At 41.5% G+C, this 24,626-nt stretch overlaps 2 protein-coding genes across 6 annotated transcripts in view; one reads left to right on the top strand and one right to left on the bottom strand.

Annotated features, from left to right (window-relative positions):
- The window catches only part of LOC129720691 (protein gone early), a 177,741-nt gene that overhangs the window by 52,110 nt on the left and 101,005 nt on the right, over positions 1-24,626 (bottom strand). The gene's annotated exons all lie outside the window — the stretch shown is intronic.
- LOC129720714 (pupal cuticle protein 36-like) lies at positions 3,491-5,317 on the top strand. Its single transcript, XM_055672333.1, has 4 exons — positions 3,491-3,548; positions 3,678-4,127; positions 4,194-4,501; positions 4,568-5,317. The coding sequence occupies exons 1-4, from the start codon at positions 3,534-3,536 to the stop codon at positions 5,052-5,054; spliced, it is 1,260 nt and encodes a 419-aa protein (XP_055528308.1). The 5' UTR covers positions 3,491-3,533; the 3' UTR covers positions 5,055-5,317.

Genomic DNA, 24,626 nt, shown 5'->3' with positions numbered 1-24,626 from the left:
CCTGATCTTAATCCATTATCTTAAGGGGTTATATACCTTTTTGCTCGAGAAAAACAAGCAAAGTTTGGAATTTTTTTAAAGCGTGTAGCACCTTTCCTATTGCATACAACTAATAATTTTTTGAAAGTTCAGTTATTCAACAACAATAAACACGTTTGTACCGAAACGCCAGTTTCATTTTTTGAAATACACGATAATTTCAGGCACCATTCCGTTCAGGTCTGCTAAACAAAGTTGGGACATGTCCGTCGCGGACACTACAAGACAGTTTCAAAAGAAGCCCCGCACGAAGGTAACGACCTAAACCAGCCAAATATGTATTCCGTCATGCATTGCACAGCTGTTTGGAATATAGCCTGACCCTTTCGCACTCTCGATTTCAGCCCAACTTACGATGTGAGGTCCAAGCTGCAGCGCAACTGCAGAGGAGGCATCAAATTACCCATAGCGAACGGCAAGGTGTTCGACTATGAAAAAAGCAGAACACGCATATTTTCGCGTTCATTACTTCAATTGTTTTAATTGATTGTCTCCGTCTAAACATTCTTATTCTTCCGGTAATATTTCTTAATCAATGTAAAGACTATTATTTTGGAGACATTTGTATTTCTTTCTTTATAAAAAACGAGTAAAAAATGCAGAATATTATCGAGTATGATAATTTACTATATTCTCGCGTTTCAAGCATTTGATATGTTATGAGATCCTCATCCTAAATGACCAATATATTTGAAAAACCAATCCGCATAATTATTTTATGAATTCTATAATTTCTTGTTGAAACTTCCTCTTAACAAAATAACTCTTTCTTATAATAAGACTGACCAGAAGGACGCCCAACGAAACTTCTACAGAGAATTATAATTGGCGGCACTCGGTAGGAGTGCATTATTCACAAAACAAAACCCCATAGCTTCTCAAATTCAAATCATAGAATATTGGTGTCTTCGGCAAAATTGTTCGAATGATTATGATCTATCTTTAATGTTTGGTCTTGATCAATTTATATTTATCTGGATCACTTTGTTCCGAATAAAAAGCCCAACAAATTTTTAAGTTCATTTTATAGAGGTCTCAAGTATTACGCGAAGTTGGTCAACTATATACGATTTACTATTTTGCTATTGTTTTGAGCTAGATTTGATCTTTTTTATCTAGAAATCTTTATTTTAATGGAATATAATTTTTATCTTTTTAAATTCAAAGCACGGAGGTTTGGCATTTTTTCAGGAAAATTTTTCGGCAGTTTTCCTTGTACATTCATGTACAACATGTATTGCTCTAGTTTACTATTTGATCTAGATCGCTCAATTTTGAAAGTGAAATTTTTTTGGCTACTCAAGTTCAAGTCTAAGCGATTTGGTGTCCTCAGATCAGTTGTTAGGATCTTGGTTTATCGTTATGCCTAAACTGGTTTACGTCACGCTTCTTCACACGCATTTACATACACATACACATACACATTCCAAACGTATTAATCATGATTCATGATGTATAACAAAAATGATTAAATTCGAATGAAAAAAGAGATTTTGAACAAAAAATACGTGACTTTGCAATAAACATGGGGGTCCCACAGAGCGGGGGGTATCCCAATCGACACCAAATTTGGGTTTTTTCCAAAGTGACAGTAGATGATTAATTCTCCCAACTTTGAGCAAAATCTGTGATGATCGTGTCCAAGTTTGTGCTTTTTCGTGGTCACTTCGTATGAAATGACCCGTATTAAGAAACAAGAAATATTTCTGTGGTAGTTTTATACCCCTCCCTTTTATTGAAGGGGGGGGCTCCCATACAAATGAAACACAAATTTCTGTATAATTCATAAACTAATCAAGAGAACAGAACCAAATTTGGCATTTGGAGGTTTTTGGAGGTAAGAAATGTTTCTATGGTGGTTTGATGATAGATCGACACCCCTCCCTATTCAGAAAGGGAGGGGTAGTATACATATGAAACACAAATTTCTGCACTGCTCGAGAGCTTACCGAGCAACCAAATTTGGCATGTTAAGGTGTTTGGGGGGGTGAAAAATGTTTTTATGATGGTTTGACACCCCACCCTGCTTTGTAAGGAGGAAGGGGGGGGGGGTGGAGCTAGAAAACAGCCGAAAGTGACCAAATATCACCTAATATGGGTATTCTCGTATTCATGATGATGCACAGAAGCCAGATTTAACCACAGACACAATTTTAAATTCCAAAATGACGACATTCGGTTTCTGGAAAACAGCTAAAGCAACCAAATACTACTCGATATGGCTGTTCCCGTAATTGTGTCGTTGCATAGAAGTGAAATCAGACTCTCAGACACCATTTTGAATTCTAATACGGCAACTTCCAGCTTCTGGTAAACAACCCAAAATTCTCAATTATCACATAATACGAATATTTTCGGAACCAGAATGATGCACGGAAGCAAAAAGTCGACCCCGGCTATCATTTTGAATTCTAAGATTGCGACTTCCGCTTTCTAGAAAACAGCCGAAAGTGGCCAAATACCACCCAATAAGCGTATTCCCGTAATCGTGACGATGCATGGGCCCTCAACCTCAAATACCATTTCGAAAAAATAATGAGCAAAAAAAAAACAGGAACAAACATTTGTTATTTGCTCCAGTAGCGCAAACGAGAACATTACCATAATTCTAATGTAGCCGTTTTTTTTTGTTTAAAAATTTACCTCCTAATAAATGACTCAATGTTGCCTTCAGAGTAGAGCATCAATTAGAAGATTCAACACGTTTAACGTAGTAGAACCAAAAAAAAAGATAATCACGTCTAGAAAAGAACTGCTCATTAAGAGATAAATTTTCAGTTGCAACTTCATCTCCGAAATCAACAAACATCTCATCAACTGCAGGCTTCCCGACTAGAAAAAAAAATATCTGCAAGGTGTCGAGAAGCCGATGGCCGGTTTCGCAAGTTTCACGAACATGATTATCTACTGCTCAATTAAGACGATGGTTTCCTCGAAGATGGTTTTCTTGTTTGAGGAGTGACCATTATATAAAACCGGCGAATTTTAAATTTTGGGTGGTCGAGATGGAAAACAAGTTGCTTCTACCGTATATGCAAGTTGAAATAGTTTAGGAATTAGATAAGAACGCTGCGACGGGTAAGATTTTTGCTAGCTGATTCGCACCGGTTGACAAAAAAACCGGTTAGCCGAAATCGCTAATTCTAAGCTAGAAAGTTGATTTGACATGCCAGGTTGTGGAATATTTTTTTTTCTTGCTTCTAGAATTTGAATATTATTCAATATAAGATGCAACTCTGCCCTTTAAATGCAAGTGAGGGTGCTCTCTTTTGGCCGAAACAATGTATCACGGGGAAAGGTACTGGTTTAGCTTCTAAACCAGAAGCTCATAAAACCCCATCCTTGTGCATTATTCCGTTCTCGGCGAGAGAATCACCTTGAAAGGTTGCATCCGGAGTGACATATAAAAAACGCGAAAGCGTTATCGCATCTTCATTCCGGGTTGGTTCTTCGTTCTAGAGACTACACGGATAATACTTCAAAGGGTGGACATCATGCGCGTTTTCGTGGTAAGTTCTGGCCAGAGTTCTGCAGAAAAGTGTTTTGTGTATATAGTGCCAATTCAGTGGAAGCTCCCGAAAGTGTAGGAAAAAAAGGTACACTTGTTAATTGTGCGTTGCGTGTACCTTACTTTGCAGCTATTTGCCGCGTGCATGGCGGTTGCAGCCGCCGACATCGGTCAGACTTTGCGCCAGCAATACGACGCCGGATATAACGCCGGTCTTGTTTCAGCTTCTTCAGGAGCTTCGTCCGGAGCTCCGGGTAGCTTCGGGGCGTCTGGCGGAGGTTTTGGATTCGGTGGTGGTTCTGGATTCGGTGGAGGTTCTGGATTTGGCGGAGGTTCTTCTGGATTCAGCGGACCTTCTGCTGGATCTGGTGCCGGAGCGAGATTCGGCGGAAGTTCTGGATTTGGTGGAGGCTCTGGCTTTGGCGGCGGTTCTGGATTTGGCGGAGGTTCTGGATTTGGCGGAGGTTCTGGATTTGGAGGAGGTTCCTCTGGACTCGGTAGAGCGAGATTCGGCGGAGGTTCCTCTGCAGGTGCTCGTGCACAGGCGAAAACCCAGGTCAAATACAACGTCAGGCCAGAGGTAAGTGTTTCATGGAGAATATGGCGGTTATCCTTTGATTCCAGAGATTTCTATTTTTTCTGGTAGATCGTCAAAAAGCACTTTTTCTTCCACGCCCCTTCCGAGGCTGAGGCCAAAGCCGATTCCCAAGCTCTCGTTTACATTCAACCTCAGACGCACTACAAGGTTCTGTTTATCAAAGCTCCGAATCTATCCGCTGGCGGTGGTGCTCGTGCTGCTGCTCGTACCCGAACTAAAGAAAAGACCATTGTTTATGTGTTGGTCAACAAGCAGGATGGAGCTGCAGATGCTGGAGCCGACGGCGCGGTCGATACCTACGCCAGTGGCAAACCGGAGGTTTTCTTTATCAAGTATCAAGGCAAATCTGATGCTGGGTAAGATTAATTCAACCTGTGAAGACCATCTGCGAAACTAATCTCGAGTGGGAGTGTATCTTACAGAGCTGGCGCGAGTGCTGGTGGCATTGGAGGTGACTTTGGAGGTGCTGGCTTTGATGCTGGTTCATTCGCCGATGCGTTTGGTTCTGCTGGTAGCGGGGATTTCGATGCTGGTTCTGGAGGTTCCTCGTTTGGTGCTGCTAATTCCTTCGGTGGTTCTCCTGCCTTTGGAGGTTCTGATGGCTTTGGCGGATCATCGTTCTCTGATGCTCGTAGCGATGCTTTCGGTGATGGCTCTGGAGGTTCCTCCGCTTTCGGTGGTGCTGATGCTGGATCCTTCGGTGGTTCTTCTTCCTTTGGAGGTTCTGATGGATCATCTTTCGCTGATGCTCGTAGCGGTGCTTTCGGTGCTGGCTCTGGTGGTTCTTCCGCGTTCGGTGGTGCTGGAGCAGGAAACTACGACGTTACTTTCGAACCTGTACCGACGTTTGCCTCCGGTGCTGGTTCTTCTGCTAGTTCGTACTCGGGAGGCGGTAATACAGTTTTTTAAAGGGAACTCAGAGCTCTTTTCAACATGCAAAGCGATTTACGGAAAAACAATTAAAATAAATGTGAAGCACTAGAATATGTCGATAGATGGGATTCTAATCCTTTTTTTATGAAAGTGTCGATTTAAGAATTTTGTTGAGGCGCAAAAGCGAACGAAAAAAAAAACAGCGAGAGAGAGAGAAATAAAAATCATAAGTCGAATATGACTGCCTAAGAAGTTTGCAGCTTGAAGCAACCTTCACACTATATATAAGATATTCGAAATGCAACCTGTGAATATAAAAACGAAAACAGTATTGCGAGATATTTTTGCATATTTTTTTCACGTTATCACACGATTCCCATCAACTGATTTGTGTCACCATACGCTGCAGTCGACAATTTCGATCAATAATTTTGATAACTGGGGATTTGTTTCTATCGTTGTTTTGATCAAAACATCGAAACATGACATTTTGTTGCGTAGTCAAACCGAAACTAAACTAGAAATTGAAAATGAACATAAAAAAGAGAATTTAAACCAAATTAAAACTAAAAACTGTGCTTAAACTAACCGATAAAAAAGATAAAACTAAACTAAAAGGTGAGTTGAACCTGACCTGGTTGACAACCCAGCTCAAAATGACCAGAAACTAACTCAACTGCAACTCAAACTGGACTGAAACTGAATTAAAAATAAGCAAAAACTTCTTGTTACACTGCATTAGGGCACTATTCTGAGCGTAATGGAGGTGGATTTACCTACCCCGCGCTCCTCCGTCTGCGAACCCTTCCGATCCTGTCCTTTCTCCACACGCTTGTCCTGTTCGGTTTAAATAACCGCTCGCTTTACCAAGACTGATTGTCAGGTCCACTGGCTGTGTACTTTCGGCCCAAATCAAAATTTCTAAAGTCATGACGACATAGCTTGTTCTGAGCTCTTAATGGTGATTTATCGCGAAATTTCCGGTGTTCTCTTTTCAATATATGAGAAAAAACATCGATTTTTACATGTTTATTTATGTCCTTGCAAGAACAGTAATGAAAAAAAAAAATGCAATTGACGATAGGTTTCTAATGCTTCTGTATATCTGGCAAAGGCATTTACGCACATACTGTAGCACACTTTTATTCACTGGCAGTGTCCGACATTGAAATTGATTGCTAATGAACTCTCGGTACCTGATGCATCATTTTCTAGCCAATCCAATTTACAGTCAAGCCCATGCATTGGAGACGATGTGCGCAAACCACACGCCATACCACTGTTGCATACGCCCTTCGCAATGCTGATCACTTTGCTGTTCTCGGCGGACGTGATACCGACAACACTGTCAGGATTGTTTTAGGCGACACATCTGCAAAGTATTCAGCGCAATTCGAAGGCTAAACCAGAAACAGTCTGGAGGTACGTTGTCGTCCAGCATTAGAAATCGAGTCTTTCTTCAACCACGACTCTCGATGGTAATAATACATCCGAACCGAACATGGTCTGCCAACTTTTTGCCGAGAAATTTGTACGAAGTTTTTGCGACGAAGTGATCCCGGCTAACCAAGTTACCCAGGTTACTTGTAATAGTTCGCTAATGGTTGGGAATAGTGTAAGTAGATGAAGCAACATTGATGAGGCAATGATTTCTACAGCCGCTTCCACATTGTAATCATCATCATTCCGTCCGCATTTTTGAAAAATCACATTGATAATATTCTAGCCCTCAGCTCGAGTTTGACCTATTCAAGTTGGATAGTTCCGTCGGTATTAAAAACTGCAAACATGTTTCCCGTCCACAAAAGAGGAGACCGAAATGATGTGAACAACTACCGAGGAATATCGTCGTTATGTGCCATATCCAAGTTGTTGATGCTTGTAATTATGGCCCGTCTGCTGTCTCCCTGCAAACAATACCTGAGCAAACCAATACAAATCTACTGTGTCTTACGGCGTTTAAAAATCGGCTTATTTCAAACATTGAGCCGTTTGTCCGAAAATTAAACATTGAAACACTGAAACCAGTCATAACCACTGGCTGATAAAAACCTTCTACTCTCTCCCTGGCGTCACTGTCTCTTCTGGTCACCTTTTTCCTCATCTTCCTCCGTTCTAGTCACCCCTCGCTTTAGCAAGATGGATTGTCAGGTTCACTGGTTGTCTATTTTCGGCCTAAAGCAGAACCGAAATCAAAATCAAAAACATTGAGTAGTTTGTCTAATAATTTAACTTTGAAGCCCCAAAATGAACCCAGCCACAACCACCGGCTGGTACAAACACTCCCTTCGAAGAAATTCTTCTTCTCACTGGGAGTGAAACGAAATCTACTCCTCCCTTTGTGGCTCAGAAATGTAATAATACCGTTTGAAAATTCTGTATTTTTTTCCTTTACCTAATGCCTAGTCACCCCGCCACCAAATCCACCAAAAAACGAAGTTATGAAGATTGACAAAAAACTAATTCCAAAAGAAAGCTGGACTGAAACGGAACTAAAAATATGTAACATCTTCTTGTCCCACTGCATTAGTGCGCTATCTTGAGTACAATCAAGAGAGATCTCCTGCTCTCCAGTCTCCGAACCCTTGCGATCCTGTCCCTTCTACTCACCTTTTCCTCCCCGCAGCAAAACGAATTGTCAGGTCCCCTGGTTGTGTTTTTTCGGTCGAAAGCCGGACCGAAATTAAAATCGTTGATATTGATCTGAAATAGCCCAACGATATAGCTATCTACACGTGGTTATCGTGGCATGTACCCGCGATAAACATGGAGATCGAGGGCTTCATTTCAGATTCAAGCTTGTCTATCTTCCGCCTGCATCTAACAGAACGGCAAGAACACGTTTGACTATGTTCGAATCCCGCATTAGGGCCCCGATTACTCCCAAAGCGATAAAAGAACACCCAAGCATAAGGCACTCGCTATTACTATTGGAATACTGCTAGCGACGGACGACAAGGTTGTTAATCGAAAGTAAATTCCAATTTTTTAATAACCCGAATCAAATCAATTCAGTACTGCTCTAAGTGGAACAACTTGTCCTGATTGGTTTTGTCGGTAAGACGGTAATTTTGATGTCAACGACTGTCCACGTGAAGTAAAGTCAAAAACATTCGAAAATGCTGAGTTGAAGGAATTGCTCGATAAAGCGAAACCATGCTTTGGGAATAATTCGAAAACAAGGATCTTGGGTTCCTTATGATTTCAAACCGTCATTTTTTCGCTGGTAAGCAACTGCTTCAGTGGCAGAAGCGGAAGAGTTTTTTTCATCGCATCGTGACGGGAGACTAAAAATGGATTCATTACAGTATGCTAAATCTTGCTTCTACATCGTCAGCTCGGCTGTTGATACCGACCGAAACCATCATTGAGGAACGGTGTGAACTACAATTGATGCGAGCAGAGGCCCGAAAAAGTGTTTCTACTACATGACAACACTCGGCCTCATACTGACAAGTTTGAATGAAAAGAAATGCTTGAATGGGAAATCCTATCTGTCTCGCCATATTCCCCAGATATTGCGCCGTTCGAATATTACTTATTCCGATGGTACATAGTCAGGTTAATAAGCTGTTCTGTTATATGAAGACATCGAAAAATGGTTTGATTCATGAAAATAATGTTTTAAAATTTCTCAATTTGTTGACAACTTATATTTTTGATATGTATGAAATTTACGCTAGTTTACGCTAGTTTCAATTTTTTTTATCTATTTCCTTTTTTTAAGTATAGATTTATTTCTGTAATTTTATTAGTCTACGTTCAAATGTTGTGTTTTTTGTTTATTACCCTTTAATATTTAAGAAAGTTTAACAAGGCTAAAGAGAATTTAAAAATCGTTAATGTGTCAAAGAGATGTAAACGATATGAAATGAAACATAAAGTCTCAATTACAACATTAAAAAGTGGATGAAAAAAATATACAAGATTTAAATATGAAATAAAATAAAAAACGAAAGCGAATAGAAAGTGAAACACAGAGAGAGAGAGAGAGAGAGAGAGAGAGAGAGAGAACATGAGCAAGTTTACGATAAAATGAAACAGAAAAGCTAAAAACCGGTCTTAATATTTCGAAATTTTGTTTTTTTTTCACAGAATACATTTTTTTATGGAAGGACGAAATTATTGTCTACAACTTTACCAAAGACACTGCCAGTTTTGTTAATCCAAAAATAATATTCCCCTCGAAAAAAAAATTTTTTTTTCAAGAAATCATTCTTTTAATCTCCCAGGTGGTCTTGAGGTACGATGCTAACGGCCTAACAAGCCAGTTGTCGTAGGTTCGAGTCTCGGCTCGGGAGAGACTGTTAGTGTCAGTAGGATCGTAGCGCTAGCCCCGCAATTGTCCTGTACACTTAACAGTCGGCTGCGAAGTCTGTGTATAGTAAAACAGAAGGTCGAATTCCGATACGGTTTTTTTTTTTAAAGACAAAATTGTTATCTATAATTTTGTCGAAGACACGATACCGATCAAACAAACCGTTTTAGCTCTAAAATATTTGTAATCTCCAATACCTTCCCAAAACAGCATTTTTAAAATGAGTCGTGCCAAAAAAAAAATAAAGCAATAGCACAAAATGGCATCTAACTACGCCAATATTGGTACACTTGCCATACTCAAAATTACTATCTGATAGTCTAGGATGACACTCTAACCCGAAAATGCAAGTGGAGATGCTTTTCTGGACATCGCGCTAGAAAGCAGTGTATCATGGGAAAAGAAACTGGTTTGAAAGCTTGAAAGCTTACGCGATCAAACCACATCCCTTGTGCATTATCCTTTCGCGACGAGACAATTGCCTTGAGCCGTTGAATCTGAAGTGGTATATAAAAAAAGCTAAAATATTGTCGTATCTTCATTTCGGGTTAGTTCTTCGATCTAGTGACTGCACGGATAATACATCATGCGTGTTTTTGTGGTAGATTCTGGTTGGGGTTCTGATCAGAAGTATTGTGTGTGTACAGTGGCAATTTGGTGGCGCTATAGAAGCTTCCGGAAGTGTAGAAGAAAAGATAAACTTGCTAATTGTGCGTTGGTTGTACCTTCCTTTGCAGCTATTTGCCGCATGCATGGCGGTTGCAACCGCCGACATCGGTCTGAAGTTGCGCCAGCAATACGACGCCGGATACAACGCAGGGTTTGCCGCTGCTAGAGGAGGTTCTGGATTTGGAGGAGCCTCTTCAGCATCTGATGGAGCATCTTCGATCGCGGGATCTGGCGGACGAGATTCTGCGTTGGGCGGAGCGTCGGCTGGATTAGGTACCGGAGGAAGATTTGGCGGAGGTTCCGCTGCAGGTGCTCAAGCACAGGCCAAAACCAAGGTCAAATATAACGTTAAGCCAGAGGTAAGTTTCGTGAGAAATCTTGCGGTTATTCTCTGATCCAATTACTGTATATCCTTTCCGGTAGATCGTCAAAAAGAACTTCTTCTTCCACGCCTCTCCCGAGGCTAACGCTAATGCTGATGTCCAGGCGATCGTCGACATTCAACCTCAGACGCACTACAAGGTTCTGTACATCAAAGCTCCGAATCTATCTGCTGGCGCTGGTTCTCGTCCCGCTTCTCGCACCCAAACTAAAGAAAAGACCATTGTTTACGTGTTGGTCAATAACCTGGACGCTAATGCAGATGCTGCGGCTGATGCCGCGGTCGATCCTTACGCCAGTGGCAAACCAGAAGTTTTCTTCATCAAGTATCAAGGCAAATCTGATGCTGGGTAGGACGAAGTCAACTTGCAAAGTTTGTCTTCTGCGAAACTAATCTCGAGTGTATCTTACAGTGCTAGTGCGAGTGCTGATGCCGGTGCTGGTGCGGGTGCTGGTGGCTTTGGAGGCGACTTCGGAGGTGCTGATGCTTCTGCCTTCGCCGATGCATTCGGTTCTGCTTTCGGTTCTGCTTCTGGAGGTTTTTCCGCGTTCGGTGCTGCTGATACTGGTTCCTTCGCTGGCTCTTCGGCGCCTTCCTTTGGAGCTCCTGGCGGCTCAGGAGGTTCTTCTGCGTTTGGAGCTCCTGGCGGCTCAGGAGGTTCTTCTGCGTTTGGTGCTGCTGATGGATCATTGGCGAACAAATTGGGCGGCGCTGATGGCTTCGACGTTACCTTCGACCCTTTACCGACATTTGTCACCGGTGCTGCTGCTGAAGCTTCTGCTAGAGCGTCCTCTGGTTCTGGCGTAGGAGGCAGTAATCCAGGTTTTTAAAGCAACTTTTTTTTTAAAACATGCCATAGCATAATATGACGATAGAGGAGATTCTAAACTATCTTTTATAGAAGTGTGTTCGATCTTAAAATTGTGAGACGCAATGCGAAAAGATGCAGTGAACGAAAAAAAACATAGAGAGAGATATAAAAATCATAATTTATATATGACTGCCTAAGAAGTTTGTAGCTAGAAGCAACCTTCATAGGGAACATCCATAAATGACGTAGCTTTTTTTTAGGTTTTTTTGACCCCCTCCTCCCCCATCGTAGCATTTCGTCACAAAGTCAGGACCCCCCTCTAGATAATTACGTGGCTTTATAACAACCCCCCCCCCCACATAACTTTTTTTTTACAAATTTTATTATCCAAAACATACCTTGTGTCATAATTGAACAAGAAAAGACAAGGAAGGAATAAAAATGACCCTAAGCAAACAAAACAGTGATAAAAAAGAACAATTAGAAAAAATCCAATTTTTTTTTCTTAGTTTCATGTTTGATACGTAGCTTGGCTTGAACCCCCACCCTCCCCCTCATCACATTTCGTCACAAACTGCAAACCCCCCCCCCTCCCCCCTCAAATGCTACGTCATTTATGAATGTTCCCATACTATGTTCAAGATATATGAAATGCAAACTGTGAATATAAAAACAAAAATAGCATTCGAAACTACTCTGCCTATTTTTTCACGTTATCAAACAGTTGTCATTAACTAATTTGTGATTCAATTAGTCGATTGCTGCATTCCGATCCTGTCCCTTCAGCTCACCCTTGTCCTGATCACGTTTTCTCAAAACGGTTCGTCAGGTCCATCGGTTGTGTATTTTCGGCTTCAAGTTGGACCAAAACGTGAACGGCTGGGCAATGCGTACCAGCAGTTCACCCGTACCTGCACTCGGTTCCGATTGGGATACGAGCAACCCAGAGAAGATCGGTGAGCCGGTGGGAACTTGGTCGTATGCTGACATGGAAGGGGGAGCTGTTCTCCTTGGAGAGCAGCTTGTCTGAGAGTGTTTTCCTCAGGTTAGAAGCGGCTCAAACATGGACTGATCCGGAGCGAACGGCTGAACTATGAAATGCGGTGTCTTGCCAGCTACACCTCAGACGCCAGCCCCGTCGCGAGACTAGCCATCGCAGCCCTGGTAAGGCAGCATGCTGAAATTAACATACTACGAATATTCCAAAAAATGATACGAATCGGAACAATCGGTATAGACCTAGGCAAACGATAAAAGACAGCGATCGGAAACTTAGCATTTTGAACGTTAGGACTCTACTCGAACCGACACGCGCGGACATCTTGGCCAGAGAGCTACGGAAAGCAAAAGTGGAGGTAGCACCTATACAAGAGGTTCGTTAGCCTAAAACCGAAAAACGTGAATTCCGGGTGGTTGATCCGACCGCGGGCACTCCTATCAAGTACCACATCTACTACAGTGGCGGCGATAGAGCGGAACGGGGCGTCGGTTTCGTGCGACCGTCTATGCGTATTGAGGATCAAGAGTAGATTAATCAATTACAGCCTTATCAACGTGTACGCACCGACAAACGATGAAACCGATGACGTAAAGGAGCAGTTCTATGAGCTCCTTGAGAAAACGTATGGAGAATGCCCATAACACTATATAGAGATCGTCATCGGAGATACGAACGCACAAGTCGGACGAGAGGAGTTCTTTCGTCCCGTCATTGGTAGGAAAAGCCTTCACTCTACCACCAACGACAACGGCTTGAGGTTAGTAAACTTCGCCGCGTAAAAAAAACGTAATAGATGTGCGGTCCTTCGAGGGCCAAAATCGACTTGGATCGCTACCCGTGGTAAGCAAAATTCGCGTCCGATTGTCCAACGTATTCGAATCGAGATCGGCGAGAAAGATACGACTGGACATCCAGAGGCTATTGGCGGAAGAAGTTGCTGCAGAGTATACTCGGAAAGTTGATAGACGGATCGGTGAACCAGCTGGAGTGGACTTGAACGAGCAGTGGAAGTACACCCATGATGCGGTAAGCGAAACAGCGCGAGAAGTGATAGGCATGACAACGGGAACCACGCGTAGTGGGTGGTTCGATGCTGAGAGGTGACGGAAGAGAAGAACCGAGCCTACGCCAATACGTTAGTAGCAGCTAATAGTGTGACGCGTCACACGTGGGAGAAATACCGGGAGGCAAGAGCTGCCGAAAAGAGGCTTCACTGCCGTAAGAAACGTGAGCACTGTGATCGCGTCCTCTCGGAGGCGGAGAATTGCTTCACCAGGCACGACACGAGGAGCTTCTAGAGAACGAAGGGGGGAGGGGGGAACCTGATTACCGATAAATCGCAGGTGGTCAGGCTTTGGAAGCAACATTTTGAAGTGATGTTGAACGGTTAGGAAGGTAGGAGAGTCGTCGAGGGGAATAGGATAGAAATTGGGGAGGATGGACAAGCTGTGGACCCACCAACATTGGACGAGGTAAAGGATGCTTGCAAAGAGCTAAAGAACCACAAAGCCACTGGGATCGACGGCTTCCGGGAAGTCGGGAGCGAGCGGCTGTGAAGTGAATTTCATCAGATCATCCTAAGGGTATGGTCTGAGGAACAACTACCAACGAACTGGATGGAAGGACTCATAAGGCATATGAGTCCTTCCATCCAGTCTACAAGAATAACCCTCCTCAATTCCGCTCACAAAATTTCTCTTCCGTATCCTGTTGCAGGAAGTTTTTGTTGTAGAATACCAATACGGTTTTCGAGTGGGGCAATCTACAACGGACCAGATGTTCACCTTGAGACAGACCCTCGACAAGTTTCGAGAACACAACTTGCAGACACATAATCTGTTTATTGACTTTAAGGCGGTGTGCGATACAGTGAAACGCAATGAGTTGTGGCAAATAATGCTAGAACATGGTTTTTCAACAAAACTTATTGGACTGTTACGTGCGATGCTTGACGGTTTTACATCAATCAAGCGTCAGGACAGCGGGCGAATTTTCGGACGCGTTTGTGACGTTCTGAAGCAAGGTGACGGGCTCACGAACTTGCTGTTCAACATAGCTTTAAAAGGTGCAACACAAAGGGCAGAGGACCGGCACCATCATCACGAAGTCTCACATGCTCTGGGCTTCGCGGACGATATTGATATAATTGGTGTTAACCGTAGAGCTGTTGAGGAGGCCTTTATGGCTCTCAAAAGGGAAGCTATGGGTTGGACTCACCATAAACACTGGCAGAGAGCGTGGTTGTTTTGCGCGTGTTGGTGCTGCGGTGGAGATGAATGGGGATACTTTCGAAGTGGTCGACGAATTTTTTTATCTTGGTACTCTCGTGTCATGTGACAACGAGGTGAGCCACGAGGTGAAGAGACGGATTGCGGCAGCGAATAGGGCTTATTACGGATAGAGTAGCCAGTTTAGTTCCCGTAGCCTACAGATCCGTACGAAATTTGCGCTCTATAGATCCTTCCGGTGGCGTTCTACGGACTAGAATCGTAGACGTGAAGGGGGGGGGGGGGAAACAATCGACGAGCGCTTGGGGTCTTTTCGAGCGTGGAATCCTGCGATGAAAACTCGGTGGCAAACTTTAAAATAGGGTGTGGCGCAGGCGCATGAATCACGAGTTGTACGAAGTATACAAACACGCTGATATTGTTAAGCTGATGAAACACGGGTGGTTACAGTGGGCTGGCCACGCGAGTGTGTGCATATAATTTCGGGAGCGAATGCGAGCAAGGAAGGAAGCGAAAAAGAACGAGATAGCTTGAAAGGAGAATACTTCAGTGTGTGATATCGATAGCAACGAGAACCTCACTTGAGGTGTACCTTGCTTTTTTTGAGTGAGACTAACAACACTGCTTCGAAGTAGAGTATAGTATCATGAAGAAGTTTTATTAAGATGTTAGAGATTTCACACTTTCCCTAAGTGCTTCCAGATTTTTGAAAAGTTAGATAACAGAATTATATCACTTAAGTTAAGCGGGTGTTACACGAACCAAATGTTTGCGTGGAATAACGGACTATATTTGTTTACCCGTTTAATTTGCTTTAAATACTTGCAAAAATATGTTTGCGGTAGTATTTGCTTAACAAAAAAATAAATACACATTTGTCTAATCTGATGTCGTTCTTTGCTAGTCTATTCGCTACTGAGCGAATATTTGCTTGCATGTTTTCTTTGTTCATACTGAAACTTGGTATGAGTAAACTACAGCAAATCTATTATCTATTTTCCTATAATTGATGCTGAAAAAAATTATATAGAATTCTGCTCTTTTAATCAATGAAGATACACACTTCAAAAGGGTGTGAAAATTATTTTAAAGGTTCAATGCCAAATAGGCACGTCATTTTCTTTTTCTCAAGGGAGTGGAAAGGAGCGTCCTAGTTTGTCGTTTGATCCAATCGCCTATCCGTATGCTACGCATTTGACGACGCTTCTGATTCCCGTTGTTCCCGATATGGTTACCTGGTGTGAGCGTATCGTGTAATAGCACAACGAATATATTTACTACAAAATTAGCAAAGAGGTTTTGCTGCTGTTCAAGCTAACAGAATTATATAAAAATATGCGCTATAGTGTAATACCCTAACGAATTGATTTGTCCGAAGAAAAATATTGTGCGAATAAGTTCCGTGAGAAATATATTAAATATTTGCTTCGTGTAATGCCCGCTTTAGTTTGAATTACGAATGAATTCGTCTTCAAATGAACTTGACTTATAAGCACTCTCAAACTGCTGAGCAAGTTTTGGGCTTTTTGACGTTGGACTAACGTCTTTTTCGAAGTTAGGCACCTGAATTTGAAAATTTAGTAATTCAACCAGGGAAAAGTGGTCAGGTTTTGTGCGCTTATATATCCGTTATTTTTTTTTCATAATATCGAGGTTTTGGCATCAACCGATTTTACGGTTAAATTTATGTAACAAAAACAACCTATTGAGACACACTATTGAAAAATTGGTAAATAACATCGATTATTCAAATCATACCGAGCAACTAATCACTACCTCTCTTCCCAAGCACAGCCGACACTAACGGATACACGATCTGACTTTGTAAACGATTTGTTGTTGTTGTTGGTTTACTTTCCTTGCCTTTCCTTAGTCTTCTAAACTCCTCCCTGTTTTTAAAAAACTGACGAAACCTTGATATATACCTCTAACATTTCACCCCCTTATTTTCCCCATTCCAAAACTGTACCGGTATCATACGCACGCCATCGAATTGAATTTCTCATACGTGCGTTGGCTGGCAAAGCGGACAGTTCTTTCTGAAGCAGCAGAAAGCAAGGGGTGACAAATATTGGTCGCTTTCAAAAGCGCATGCCATTGAATTAAATTTCTTATTCGTTCGTATATGTGGATTGCTATTGCACGTGTATGGGTAGCTATAGTGGATGTTAATCGAAGCTTTAGTATTTTTTCGTTTATTCATTAACATTTCATTAAAAATATTAAAACGCCTAAACGAACACGGTTGAATAATTCGACTGTACAACAGCGATTTAAACTTCTTCAGCCAATCTTTATCTTTCATTTATTTGCTAGAAATTTGTTTTATATAAACTTTTTAGATCAAAACAGGTTCTTCCAAGTACCGTAAATTATCGGTGAAAGGAGTATCAAAAATTATCGGTAAAGTTTTCTCAATGAGCATACATTTAATTTTCGTTTTTGTTTCTCAGTGCGCGGTTTTGTTCTATTTTTTCGCACATAGAGAAAAAAAAAACAAAGTTTTCTCTATCGTGAAAAATAACAAAACACTCAGAAATGCTCTGAATCATAATATATTTAAGTAATTTAGGAATGCACTGTTAGATACAATTGCAGAAAACACTAGAGTTATAATTCCGTCTACTATTTAATGGAATATAAAAATACAGTAGTCCAACGTCATGCGGTCGTGTCTTGGATACCACCCTCCTACTTTTGTTCATGATTTGTTACAAGAAATAGCTTTCATGAAAAGGTTTGAACATGGTTTCAATTATTCAATTTCATTTCACTCCCACGCTCACTTCACTATTTGAGACCTATTCCCGATTTCGCCTAACATGAGGTGACAAAAATAAGCTCCGTGAAGTGAGATTGACAGTGGAGTGAAATTGAGAATAGGACAAGTGAAATGAGAATGTTTCTCAGCTCCAAAATGTTTAAGTCGATTTGTAGCGATTTTTTTTGTGCTAACACCAGATCTCGACGTTTTATGCATTTCTAAGACATTTGGCATAAATAAAATCGATATCGACATCCGTGCATTCTCGTCATCAGTCGAAAAAGTGAAATTTTGATCGCTTAGAAGCACTACTTTTCTAAGTTGAATTGAGTTGAAATTTTGCATGTGGAATGCCCAGCCGCTAAACAAAATTCGAAGGAAATACGTTCCATTGGCCGCAGCTCGAAAATTTGCTCTCGATTCGATTTTTTTTCCAAATTTATCCCCTTGCCCACGCTTATGAAATACAGCAACACTAATATATTTGTGACACTTCCCGTACTCGAAAACCCCATGACCCATATTTTCCAATCTGAGAGAGTAAAAGAAAACATCATTGTTCCCTTCCGATTTGTTATCTGCTTCTGAATGTTATTGTAAATTCTTAAAACACTCCAAATAAGGTTTCTGGGTCAACCTTGCTTCATTAAAGCAACACAAACGAGAACATTAGCATAATGCTCATGTTGTCGTTTTTTCTTTGTAATTATTAATAACCCCCCCAAAGACTTAATCTCGCCTTTGGAGTAGACTATTAGCAAAAAGAGAGCTGACGCCTGCCGTTTCCTGTACAATCATTCACTGATTAGGAGATTTAAAAGGTTTGTCGCAGCACAAACGAAAAAAAAATTGATAATGCCACCCGAAATAGACCTGGTATTAATAGATACACTTATGGCTCCATCATCATCATCATCTCCGAAATCAACGAGCACCTCATGAATATGAGGATTGCAAAAAAATTGGCAAGGTGTCGAGGTGTATTGGCTGGTTTCGTAAGCTTTATGAACATGATTAATGTACCGGCATCAGCTTCAAACAACCTTTGGTAGCGATCTTCTTCTGCCTACTTCTCTTCAGAGATGATGGTTTACTCAAAAATGGATTTCTACGGACACATCGTAAATTTTTGATTTGAATTTTATACTTTAGATGATTCCTGCAACATGTGCAAGTTGAAATAGTTACGAATATAGAGCGAAACGCTGCGGTTGGCAGGATTCGCAACCGGTTGGCGGGAAAAAAAAACGGATTAGAATTTTTTTTACCGCTGAAATCGCCAGTTTTAGGCTTGAAAAGTGATTTTATGCGACAGGAAACGTTTTTTGCTCCTTCTGGAAATTGCTATTTTGTCTGTGTAGGATGAAACCCCACTCCGTAGAGTTTTATGGAGATGTATTTTTTATTTTTTGATATTACCAAAAAAAAAGGTGCCATGATTAGGCGGGGAGAGAAAATAATTTAGAAGCACTAAAGCTTATGCGATTTCTGGAGAAAAAAAAAAAACAAATCCTTGTGCGTTATCCGTTCGCGATGAGACAGTCGGTTGAATCAGTGGTGGTATATAAGAAAGCGAAAGTATTACCGCATCTTCAGTTCAAGTCGATTTATCGTTCTAGTGACTACGCGGAAAATACATAAGGGTGGACATCATGCGAGTTTTCGTGGTAGGTTCTGGTTGGGGTTCTGATCAGAAGTTTTGTGTGGGAACAGTGGTAATTAAGTGGCGCAGTGGAAGCTTCTGGAAGTGTAGAAGAAAAGGCATGCTTGATATTTGTGCGTTGCTTGTACCTTATTTTGCATTTATTTGCCGCATGCATGGCGGTTGCAACCGCCGACATCGGTCTGAGGTTGCGCCAGGAATACGACGCCGGATATAACGCAGGTGTTGCCGCTGCTCGTAGTGGCAATCAAGGAGGCTCTGGATTAGGTGGAGGTGCTCCTGGAGGCTCTGGATTTGGGGGAGGCGCTCCAGGAGGCTCAGGTGTTGGTGGCCCAAGTTCCGGTTTTGGTGCAAGAAGCTCTCCAGGATTCTCTGGAGCTCCCTCAGGAGCATCGCCCGGAGGTTCGTTTGGAGGCCCAAATACCAGAAGCGGGTTAGGAGGGACTAGCCCTTCAGGATCTTCTGCAGAATACGACCGTGGATATAACGCAGGTGTTGCCGCTCGTAGTGGCAATCAAGGAGGCTCTGGATTTGGTGGAGGCGCTCCAGTAGGCTCTGGTTTTGGTGAAGCCGCCCCAGGAGGATTCTCTGGAGCTTCCTCTTCAGGATTCTCTTGAGCACCCTCGGCCGCAGGTTTCCCGGCAGCTAGTGGACGAAGCGGATGAGGAGGTGGTTCTTCTGGATTCGGTGGAGCTCCGTCTGGATTTGGCGGTGGTTCTCCTGCAACTGGTGCCACACCAAGATTCGGCGGTGGTTCCTCTGCACAGGCGAAACCCCAAGTCAAATACAACGTTAAGCCAGAGGTAAGTTTTGTGAGAAATATGGCGGAGATTCTCTAATTCTAGTGATGTATATCCTTCTCGGCAGGTCGTCAAAAAGAACTTCTACTATCACGCCTCTCCTGAGACTGATAGCAAAACTGGAACCTCGGCTGTCGTCAACGTTCAACCACAGACGCACTACAAGGTCCTGTTTATCAAGGCTCCGAATCTAGCTGCTGGCGGTGGTGGTCGTAACGCTGCTCGCACCTAAACTAAAGAGAAGACCATTGTTTATGTGTTGGTCAACAAGCAGGATGGAGCTGCAGATGCTGGTGCCGATGGCGCGGTCGATACCTACGCCAGTGGCAAACCGGAGGTTTTCTTCATCAAGTATCAAGGCAAATCTGATGCTGGGTAAGATTGATTCAACCTGTGAAGACCATCTGCGAAACTAATTCCGAGTATATCTTACAGTGCTGGTGCGGGTCCTGGAGGCTTTGCAGGCGACTTCGGAGGTGCTGGATTTGATGCCGGTGCGTACGGTTCTCCTCGTAGTGATTCTTTCGACGATGGCTCCTCTGGAGGTTCTTCTGCATTCAGAGCCTCTGATGATGGTAGCTCGTTCGGTTCTCCTGCTTTCAATGCTGGTTCTGCAAGTCCTTCCTCATTCGGACCCTCTGAGGTTGGTTCATTCGGTGCTCCTCGTAGCGATGCTTTCGGTGCTGGCTCTGGAGGTCCTTCGTCATTCGGACCCTCTGAGGTTGGTTCATTCGGTGCTCCTCGTAGCGGTGCTTTCGGTGCTGGCTCTGGAGGTCCTTCCTCGTTCGGCGCTCCTGATGGTGGTTCTTTCGGAGGATCTTCGCCCTCTTCCTTCGGTGGATCTTCGCCATCTTCCTTCGGTGGATCTTCCCCGTCTTCCTTCGGTGCTACTGGTGGATCATCGGCCCCAAGATCGGGCATCGATGGAGGCTACGACGTTACATTCGAACCTGTACCGACGCTCCTTACCGGTGACTTCGGAGGCTCTTCTGGTGGATCCACTGGTTCAGTTGTAGGGGGCAACAATGCTGGTTTTTCTGGTTTTGGCACTGGTAATTCAGTTGTTTAAGGTGACCTCAGAACTCTTTTCAACACGGCAGAGCGGTTAACGGATTAACTTTTAAGAACACAGTAAACTAAGCGTAGCACTGGTATATGTCGATACAGGAGATCTTAAACCATCTTTTCTAGAAGTGTGATCGATTTTGAAATTGTGTTGGGACGCAACGCAAAAAACAGATAAAGAGAGAGAGATAAAAATCATAATTTGAATCAGTCGTACAAGTTTGTAGCTAGAAGCAACCATAATTCTATGATTAAGATACACGAAATGCGAATATAATAACGAAAACAGTATTCATGACTATTTTCCTTATTTTTTTTTTTCACGTTATCACACAAATGCCTGCAATGCCACCTTGATGATAAACATTAATAGGGGTTCATTTGTGTCGTTGTTTTTATCGAAATTGGTTTTGAAGAAAATGCTATAATTTTTGGCTTTTCAACTCCAATACATTGTCTTGATAGATATTTTCCTGTCCTGTTTCAAGCCTTATTCGGATAAGTCCATTTTTGTATATTATGACTTTCTGTGTTACGCCTATTGAATATAAAAAATATATATTAAATAGCAAAAAACATTTCTGTGGTAATTTGACACCACTTTTTTCTCTGGAAGGGAGGGCTCCCATACAAATGAAAAACAAATTTCTGCATAACTCATGTAGTAATCAAGAGAATGAAACCAAATTTGGCATGTGGAGGTTTCTAAAAACAGGGAAAAAATCTATGGTAGTTTCACACCCTTCCCTCCTCTGGAAGGAAGAGTTTTCATACAAATGAAAAGCAAATTCCTGCATAATTCAAGAACTAATCAAGCAAATGGAACCAAAATTGGCATGTGAAGGTGTTTGGGCGCAAGAAATATTTTCGTGGTGGCTCGACACAACTCCCTCTTCGGGAAGGGAGGGGTCCCATACAAATGAGACACAAATTTCAGCATAACTCGAGCACCAATTAGGCATACAGAGCCAAATTTGGGATGTGGAGGTTTTGAGGACAGAAAATGTTTTCATGGAGGTTCAACACCTCTCCCACATCTGGAAGGGAGAGCTCCCATACAAAACAAACACAAATTTCTGCACAACTCAAGAACTAACAGAAGAAATGGAACCAAATTTGGAATGTAAAGGTCTTAGGAGCAAGAAATATTTTTATGATCGTGACACTCTTCCCTCTTCTGAAAGGGAGGATTCCTATACAAATCAAACACTCATTCCTGCATAAAACTCGGGAACTCAACCAAATTCGACATGTGGATGCTTTTGGGGGCAAGAAATGTTTCTGTGATGGTTTGACACTCCTTTTCAGTCTGAAAGAAAAGGGAGGGGGGGGGTCTCTCCGATGCAACTGAAACTTATATTCCAACCAATGATTGCGGAAAACAGCCTAAATTGATCAGCATGATGCACAGCAGTCAAATATCGACTGCAGACACAATTTTCGAATCCACGACGGATACTTCTGGTTTTCGAAAAACAGCTGAAAATGGCCGAATACCACACAATATCGGTATATCTGGAACCAGAATAATGCCCAGATGCTAGAAACTAGACTCCACGTGCCATTTTTAAATCCCATCTTGGACTTCCGGTTACTGAAAAACAGCCAAAAGTCTCCAAATGCCAGCCAATATGAGTATTTTCGGAATCGTAACGATGCGCAGAATCCAAAAATCGATCTCAGACACCAAACTGAATTCTAATACGGCGAAAATATTTAAAATTATTTTGATAGAGAGAAATTGGGCGTAACGAAGTTTGCCGGGTCAGCTAGTTGCCCACGAACCACAACAATAACTAAAAACAGCTCTTATGAGAAATTGATGGGCGATTTTTGGAGAAAATAAGCTGAATAATTTAGAAAAAATATTATTTTGACCGGAAGTGTTGCCAGATAGATTATTTTTGTTTAGCATTTTTCGGCAAATGAATTTAACCCTCTAGTGCCCAAATTATTTTCTAAACGGACTTCGATAAAACCACTATAAACCATTATAAACACTATTTGAGTATTCATTGAAGCTTTTCGGAATTTCGACTGAAGCCCGCCAAATGGCGGTATTGGGCACTAGAGGGTTAATTTAAAATTTGCTAGTTTCGACGTGTTTTTCGAAAAAAAAAAACGCGAGAAACACCTAGCACCCCGCGTAATAATGATTTTAAAAATATAGCTGAAATTTTTTAAACAACTCTTTTTTTCTCTATACATTATAAACGTAAGATATACGAAAAATACTGATAGGAGATTTTTGAAGAAAATAGACCAAGAAATAAAAAAAAACATTAAATTTTGACAGGAAGTGTTGCCGAATAAATAATTTTGGTATTTAAAAGCTAAACTTGCATTTTCTGGCAAATGCTGCAGATTTTATTTTAAATTTGATACTTTCATCGTTTACCTCGGAAAATTTCGTGTAAGAAACAGTGATAGATGTAATAAGATATAACATTTTCACGAAAATAGTTTTAAATTTTTTAATTTTCATTTTCTCGGGGTGTTTCTTTTGAACTCTAAAATTACGACTTCCAGTTTCTGGAAAACAACCCAAAATGGGACAGAATGGTTTTCATAGACCGGAAACAGACTCTAAATGTTAATTTGAAAAAGGACTCCAATATGGGTATTTCCGTAATCGGTAAATCAATATACCCAAACCTATGAAAATGCAGCTCTGTCTGTTTGTCAGTGTGATCCATATAGGCTTGGAAACTACTGAACCGATCGACTAACCAACTAAATGGAACCAAGTTTGGCATATGGTTGTTTTTAGGGGTAACAAATATGTCTTATTGGTTTGATTCCTCTCCTTCTTTGTAAGGGAGGGTCCCATACAATTGGAACACAATTTTAGCATAGCTCGAGAACCTCCGGAAAAAGAATGGTACACAGAAGCTAAAATCGACCATACACCATTTTGAATTTTAAGATGGCGACTTCCGGTTTCTGTAAAATAGCCGAAAATGTCCAATGTGGGCATTTCTTCAGGGGCCAGAAACGGTTTCCAAATGCCATTTTGAAATCCAAGATGGCGACTTCCGGTTTCTGGAAAACAGCTTAAAGTAACCATATATTACCCAATATGAGTATCTCGAGGGTTGCCAGCAGATTTCCAATTTCAAATTCCCGGTTTTTTCCCGGTTAGAAATTGATGTTTTCCCGATTTTAAAACGCATAAATATATAAGTTCAACCACGTTTATTCATTGACAAAATAAATTTGTGACAGAGTTTTGTTTTAGTATCATTATTTCATTTCAAATTTGCAAAAGGGCCAACTAATTCGGCCAACATCTATTTGCTGTTGATTTTTCGACTTTTCATGGCTGAGGAATGCAACTCGGCCTATTGTGTAAATCCTAAACGAGGTATTATCTTGTGTCTCGTACAAAGAGCACACTTGGGATTTTTCGAAACGTGTAACGTGAAGAAAATGTCATTCTCTCGAAATTTTCATTATTTCACTCAGGTGAACTCAAGATATAATTTAGAATCAATATGTGCTCCATGTTGCAGAGTATTTTCACATACATTTTTAATTTATTTTGAACCGTTCTTTGAAACAATTTTCTATCATTTGAGACTTACATGGATTAATTACTGGTTTAATTAAACTGTTTAACTATGGCGATATTCGAAATTGTTTTGGCTGCTGCTGAGCTTCGGAAACGACAAATCTTTGGAATCATTTTCTATCATTTTAAGCCTGGAGAAATTTCATTGATTGTTTTTAGGCTTCATTACGGATTTTGGCCTTATTCAGAGCGCTTGATTAAAACTAAAATATAAAATTTAAAAAATAAATTCACTAATTCTATATATGATTGTGGCTTTTTTAAATTCAATTTGGAATCTTTTCTAGGGTTTCTTTTTCTGATTTCTCGTCAGACTGAAATTCAGCAATTGTTTAGC

Source organism: Wyeomyia smithii, chromosome 1 (assembly GCF_029784165.1).
Source record: "Wyeomyia smithii strain HCP4-BCI-WySm-NY-G18 chromosome 1, ASM2978416v1, whole genome shotgun sequence".
Classification (NCBI taxonomy): Eukaryota; Metazoa; Arthropoda; class Insecta; order Diptera; family Culicidae; genus Wyeomyia; species Wyeomyia smithii.
This window is presented reverse-complemented; position numbering and strand designations above follow the sequence as displayed.